General features: G+C 56.4%; 2 protein-coding genes across 2 annotated transcripts in view; one reads left to right on the top strand and one right to left on the bottom strand.

The window, feature by feature from the left end:
• Window positions 1-35: 35 nt before the first annotated feature.
• On the top strand, window positions 36-4,423 carry MLX (MAX dimerization protein MLX). The gene is made up of 6 exons (XM_035903717.1): window positions 36-140; window positions 650-756; window positions 1,019-1,118; window positions 1,391-1,490; window positions 1,910-2,111; window positions 2,706-4,423. Exons 1-6 carry the CDS (start codon window positions 74-76, stop codon window positions 2,760-2,762), a joined length of 633 nt encoding a protein of 210 aa, XP_035759610.1. The 5' UTR covers window positions 36-73; the 3' UTR covers window positions 2,763-4,423.
• LOC118453286 (PSMC3 interacting protein) overlaps window positions 3,274-6,784 on the bottom strand; it is a 5,362-nt gene continuing 1,851 nt past the window's right edge. The window contains exons 2-6 of the mRNA XM_035903475.1: window positions 6,721-6,781; window positions 6,453-6,598; window positions 5,906-5,959; window positions 5,335-5,394; window positions 3,274-5,222 (exon numbers count right to left, since the gene is read on the bottom strand). Of these exons, the coding sequence (XP_035759368.1) occupies window positions 5,163-5,222; window positions 5,335-5,394; window positions 5,906-5,959; window positions 6,453-6,598; window positions 6,721-6,781 (381 nt within the window). The 3' untranslated portion in view covers window positions 3,274-5,162. The remainder of the gene's footprint in view (window positions 5,223-5,334; window positions 5,395-5,905; window positions 5,960-6,452; window positions 6,599-6,720; window positions 6,782-6,784) is intronic.

The raw sequence follows: 6,784 nt of genomic DNA, 5'->3' as shown, positions 1-6,784 counted from the left end.
CGAGCCTCTGCGCCTGGCCACAAGCCCCGGGCCCGTCCCTTACGCTGTGAAACCTCCTCTTCCAGCGCTCTTCATGGAGAACGCTAGGAAAGGGAGCATCGTGTCACGAGCCTCCAGCGCCTCTTCTGTCCCCAATACAGGTAGGCCTGGGGGTTTGTCCTCCGTGACCGTGGGTCTTCCCGCTCACCGGGCTGCCCAGCGGGGCTTCCAGCTCCCACCCCTGCACCGAGGGTGCGAGCACAGCTGCCTCTCTTGCCGGCTGGGCAAGATTTCCCACCCTTAGGAGAGGAGGGAAAATGGTGGGGAACGGCACTGAGGAGCTGTGGTTTCCAGCACTGTTTGGAGCAGGGAATCAGTCAGGTTGCGATGCCTTCCCAAGGGAGCTGCAGGCGTCTTCCTCCTGCCCAACTCCACAACGAAAGGGAAAGGGTTGGGCAAGGCCCCTTGAAGTGTTTGTCCTGGGCCTGACCTGATGGAGCTGGCAGCTGCACAGGGCTGTCCTGGGCCTGGCCATGGTCTGCAGGGCAGCGGGAGAAGGGCGCCCAGCTGGTACCTTGAGCTGTCACCCCCCCATCCGCACCTCTGCCCCCCATGCTTCAGAGCTCACCAGTCAGGCTTCTTCACGCTCACGTGAGTTCGCTCCACGCAGATGACGAGGACAGCGATTATCACCAGGAGCCCTACAAGGAGTCGTACAAGGACCGGCGCAGGCGGGCGCGCACCCAGGCGGAGCAGAAGAGGCGAGATGCCATCAAGGTAACCCAAGAGGCTGCCTGCGCTGTCGGAGCGCAGCGACTCGCTGGTTCCCAGGGCCCGGCGGCACCCAGCACCCTGCTCTTTTCAGCACTTTCCCCTTTGTTTTGCTGCTGGATCTACCCTCCCCGGCCACATGTGTGCTGGGAGTCACCTGGGCTCTGGCTGGCAGCATGGTGGGAGCTGGGATTTGACACCTTTTGAAGCAACCAGTCTCACACCGCTGAACTCCAAATATGTGCACTGTGGCTCTGCTTCCCCACAGAAAGGCTACGATGACTTGCAGGCCATCGTTCCCACCTGTGAGCAGCAGGATTTCTCCATAGGCTGCCAGAAGCTGAGCAAGGCCATCGTCCTCCAGAAAAGTGAGTCTTGAGGGTGAGGAGAGGGAAGGGGGTGTTATCAACCCCCAAAACGCCTCACTAGAGCCGTGCAGTGTGGAGGTTCAGCACTTTGGGACCTTGTGGTGTGATGATGCTCTGGGGGAGTCAAGGTGCTGGCCACCTCTACCCACCCACCCCCCCGAGGGGAATCAGGGCAGCCGGGAGCTGATGCTGCCCAGGCTCAGGCACCTTCTGTGGGGATCTCAGGGGCTTGTGTGTGCTCTCAAATCCTCACTCTGTATTTTCATGCTCAGCCATTGACTACATCCAGTTCCTGCATAAGGAAAAGAAGAAGCAAGAGGAGGAAGTTTCTACCCTCAGGAAAGACGTCATGGCCTTGAAGATCATGAAAGTGTAAGGGAAGAGCTGTTGGTTGCTGCCCTCTTCTTCCTGCTGTTTTCCCCCCTGTCCTTTCGAGGCTCTGTGGGTGCACTCAGTGCTTTGCAGAGAGCCTTGCGCCCGGAGTCCCAACCCTGTCCTTGCCTGCTGTCAACTTTTCTGCTCCTGCGGCTCGTTAGCATGGGTCTGTCTTGGGTTAGATGGTGGAGTTTAGTATGAAGGTGGATCTGAGTCAGAAAGTGAATCTGCTCCCACTGTCAGGGGAGGCTGCAGCTTCCCAGTGTTTATTTACTTGCAGGATCTTCCACAAACTCGTGGTCCTCCCCATCCCTGCAGTGGTTCTCAGTGGCCAGCGACAGGCCATGAGCTCTGTCCCCGCAGCTGAGCAGAAGCTGGGGGTGGGAGGCCTTACTCTGCTGCTGAACATGTTTCAGGAACTACGAGCAGATTGTGAAAGCTCATCAGGACAACCCAAATGAGGGGAAAGACCAGGTCTCTGACAAGGTGAAGTTCAATGTTTTCCAAGGCATTATGGATTCCCTGTTCCAGTCCTTTAACGCCTCCATCTCAGTAACGAGTTTTCGGGAGCTCTCGGCTTGTGTCTTCAGCTGGATTGAGGAGCACTGCAAGCCCCAGGTAAGTGGGAGCCATGGGTGGGCTCTTGTGATGGCAGATGGAAACAGGGCAGAGCCCCTTGTGCACATCTACACCCAGCCGGAGTGCAGGGCTGGGTGCGGCTGTCCCCTCTCCTGGGGTTTCCAAAAGGGCAGCATGGGAGCAGTGCTGGACTGGGGCAGGGCAAGGACAGAGGGAGGACAGTAGACGGGGGCCGAGCATCAGCCTCTCCCACTCCAGCTGCTGGACTGGTTTGGTGCTGAAAGCTGGCCAGGGTGAAGCAGAATTCAGAAGGAGAGTCCTGCTTGGTCCCCATTGCTCCCTCGAGACACCTAAAGTTTTTTCTGGGAATTAAGAAACCTCTGAGGGGGACTGGCACTTGGGTGGGGCCCGGTCCCTGCCCTGCTGTGGCTGCCCACGACCCCGCAGCTCAGGAGCAGAGGTGGGAGTGTTTCCCGTACAGGTGTGGTGGTGGTTGGCACTGCATGTGCTAGCTCCAGCGCCACGGCAGGGGAGATCCCCACTGTACATGCCCTAGGCTCTTGCAGGAGTTGCTCACCAGGGATGGGCCATTCCTCCCCTGGAACAACTGACTGTGTCTCCTCTCTGCCGCAGACGCTGCGGGACATTGTGATCGGGGTCCTGCACCAAGTGAAGAGCCAGCTCTACTGAGCCTTCCTGCTGCAGTGCCAGTGGCTCCGGGGCTGCCACCACCTCCACACCCACAGGGACGGGGCATCTCCTGCCCGGGGGCCTGGGTGACAGGCACCATGAAGGGCTGGACCATCTCCCTCGTGGCTGTTCTTAAAGCTTCTCTGAATTATTTATTGTATTAACTACGAAACCAAAACAAAGCTGTGCGGACACCTCTGCTCCACAGGTACTGTCACAGTCAATATTACCAAATATTTGTAGGGACTTAGCAAAGGCAGGGGAAAAAAGTGTGTAGTGAGTAGAGGTCTTTTAGGGTGCCAGAGAGTCTTTAGCTCAGGCAGGTGTGGCGGGGTTTGCCTGCGCCACTGACTCTCCGCTGCGGAGCAGCTCTGCAACCTCAGGCCTCCGATACAACCCCTTCTGATCCCGGCAGAGGGGGGGATGAAACAAGAATGCATGCTAAAAGCTGCTGGTTTCTGTTAAAACAGACTAGGAATCGGCTTCTCCCGTAACCGTGGGCTTTCTCGTACCTCTGAAGGAGCTCTTCCGGGGCAGGTTTGTTGTTTTTTTTTTTAAGTTGTGTAGATGCTTTGGGGAAGCCTGGCTGAGCTGGCTGAAGGCTGAGCCCATCACTGGCACCGAGACACTTACCTGGCATAGCCGCTGCCTCCCCGGTGCAGAGCTGGTGGCACGTGCCGGGGATTTGCTAAGACGTGACCTCTTCGGCTGCAGCCACAGTTCCTCTGATGGGGACAGGAGTGAGCTTTCTGCGCAGGCTTTTCCTGCTCATGCTGGTGGGTGCTGAACAGTGTCTGTTTTCATCTTGGCTTCGGGTTTTGTCGTGTCCAGTACTGAACAGGAAAAAGTAGCTCTGTAGCACAGCACCACCACAGGCTCTCGCTGCTCCTCCTTAGAACTTTTATATAGATACATACACATAACCAGCCTTGATTTGATTTTTTTTGTTTGTTTGTTGTTTTTATAAATTGCTGAAATCATCCTGAAGTAGTGTCAGCTTTGCAGGCAGATGTTCTCGGGGACACTTTTTAACCAGTCAGATGCTGCTGCTGTCAGTATGGGTCGTGGCTCTGGCCAACCCAAACCCTTTGCAGCGTGGTGTAGCCACTGCCCAAGCGATGATTGTTCACCACGCAGCGCAATTGTACCGCGGCTCCTCCAGTACGGTGCCACTGGCAGCAGGATTTGTTCTCTGTAATCGCGTTCGTGCTCCCGCTCCAGGGGTAGTGGATATTTATTTTACGCTGTTTCTCCACTGACAATGAGGTAGCACGCAGCTCCAGGTTATGTGGTTTGAACGCTGCAGCATGAGAATGTTTAGGCTACTGCTTCTACCCCCGTTTAGTAGCAGAGAACCCATTCTGGGCTGTGGGTGGGGGTGTTATTTTTAAACAGAATTAGTCTTCAAACCCTGCCTTTAGGTGCCCTTTTCAATGCAATGCAATGGAAGCCCCAGAGTCAAACCCTGTGGTGATGCACATGACCGATAAAGCACGCACAGGGGCAACTGTGTCTTGCCTGAAAGATGTTGCTTTGTGATGAAGAAAAATCCTCTCTCATGGGTGAGCAGGTTAGGGTTAGGGCTCTGCGGCTGAACCCCTGGAGATGCTCTGCCAGAAGCTGCCTCCTGCCCTGGAGTTTTACAGACCTCACATGTGAAAGCGACATATTTTTCTATTGTGAAAAGTAATTAAATAAATTTTGCTGAATGTTTTAATGATTCTTTTTTTCTTGCTTTTATTTCTGTTACTGAGTTCCTGGAGTCTACCCCTAGAGCCAGTCAGCCAGACTGGCAGTTTCTGGAAGCCCAACCCAGCCATTAGGCTTAGGTTACCCCCTCCTGCCTTCCCTACCCCTCAGGGCTGCTGTGACCCAGAGCCCAAACCCTGCCCCAAGCTGCTTTCAACAGAGAAAAACACCACAGCAAAGCACAGCTGAACCAAAAGCCTGGTGTTTAATGGATGCTGAGCTTGTGTACTACCAGGTGCCACTGCAGGAAGCAACTGAAATACACGTGGAGCTCTGTAGCCAGAGCTTGTCATCTGCCTCCCTGAGGACCTCGCTTCCTTTTCTTACTGGAACACCAGGGACTCTACAACAGTGTACCTACACCTTCCCCTACGCACCCAAGAGGACATCCGACCTCAACAGCTCGCTGCACAGAAGGGCAGGAAGAAATAACGTTCCCTCTGCATGTGAGATGGTGAGGGCGCCCAGTGCCAAGTCACTGGCCCCAACCACCCTTCCAGCTGCAAAGCATTTTTAAAACAAATGCATATAAATATGCGGGACCAGGCCAAGCCTTGCAAAAAGAAGGGGGGAAAAAAAACAAAACACAACACCAAAACACCCAACAGCTGAGTTTCAGCATCAGCTCCTTCTCCTCCCTGGGGCAAAGGCTCACACGGCTGCCGGCAGCGTGATGTTATGGTCTTCATCTGTCTCTATCCCAACCTCCTCCTATACAAGCACAGATCACCTCAGCAGGGCGGTGGCCCCGGCCCGGCAGCACAGGCAGAGCCACCCCCACCGCCACCATTGTCCTGGGGCTGAGCTTGGCCTTGGTACTTACGAAGAATTGCTTCTTGCTTTTGGGGTACCCCTCCAGGATGGCCTCCAGCAGCTCAGTCGCCTGGTGAGACAGGGGAACCGTGAGGGCTGTGGAGTGGCCACGCCGAGCTGCCAGCACTGGGCAGCCCCACTGCAGCTCTTGGGGACTGTCCCCCGCCCTGTTGGGGCGTCACAAGCCAGTACAGCTCAGGTGACAGCATGGGAGCAGCCATCTCTCATGCAAGGAGCATCAGCTTTGTTTCCCAAGGACAAGCAGAGCTCTGCAGGGCCTGGCATATCTGGCACTGCAGCAACACGGCCTTTTCCCAGGGGATCATCTTGGTACCCCCCAAGTCTTCCCCAAATGCGCGCAGCCGGTGCAGCACTCCCTGCTCCACAGCTACAGCATTCGCCTGAGGTCTCTCCACTCAGCACCGGGAAGGCACTCAGCTCAAACAAGAGCTCCTCCCCAGGCTGCTCAGCAGACCCCACATCCCTGTCAGGGCACCAGCATCGCCCACTGTCACCACAGGACCGTCACTGCCACCCCCCTGGCCCTGCCCACCCACCCCACTCGATGGCGCAACCATTACCATTCGCTTCCTCCTCCGCCACTCCTTGCAGTACAGCTTCTGCTCGCTACAGACCTGCGAACAGCAAGGCCAAGTGAGACCCAACCAGGCAGCACCTGCCCCACGAAGCCGCCCTGAGCCTGAGGCGGGAAGCACCTGGTGCCAAGGACCCACCAGGTGTCCCAGTTGCAGCCAGAGGGTTATTTAACAGCACAAGTGGCTCACAAAGCCCCTGTGGGGACACGAACCTCTCTGTGAGAAGAATCACCCGAGAGAGGGAAAGGATGAATTGACCAAGTGGTGGGTGACTGCCCAAAGCGAAGGTTGGCAAGGAAGAGGCAGCTCAGGCTGTTTCCTAAGGATGCCCCAAGAGTTGTCACCATCGCACACACAGCCGAGGCTCACGCACAGGCTCTATGGAGCAGCCCAGATCCCACACAAGCCCCTGTCTCTGTTGTACCGGTGTCAGTCGGACTGGGGACCAGGTAACTTGGACAAGGGTTTGGAATGATTGGCCCAGGCCTGGCCCGGGCTCTGGTGCTGGGCTCAGCCCCAGACAGCTCTTTACCTTCTCTTTTTCTTCTGGAGTCACATGGTTGGTGGCAGACTTAATCCTCTCCAGTTTCTCTGTGTAACTCGTGCAGTCCTTCCTCAACTCCTCGATCTCTCTGGCCATCTCAGGGGTTGTCATGGAGCTGTTTAGGTCCTTTAGCTCTGGAAGGGAGGCACTGATCACCGGCAGAGCAGATGGCCCAGCAGCCGGGGCACAGCTTGCCCAGCCCCATGGGGCCCCCAGACTCTCCCAGTACCTCGGGGGTCTGGCTGGGCACGCTCACCCGTCTCCATTTGCCGGCAGCTCTGCTGCAGCGCCTGCTGCTTGGTGGAGAGCGCAGCGATCTC

Source organism: Egretta garzetta, unplaced genomic scaffold (genome assembly GCF_000687185.1).
Source record: "Egretta garzetta isolate BGI_Z169 unplaced genomic scaffold, ASM68718v1 scaffold100, whole genome shotgun sequence".
NCBI lineage: Eukaryota > Metazoa > Chordata > Aves > Pelecaniformes > Ardeidae > Egretta > Egretta garzetta.
Note: the sequence above shows the minus strand (reverse complement) of the source record. Positions and strands in the feature narration are given on the sequence as shown.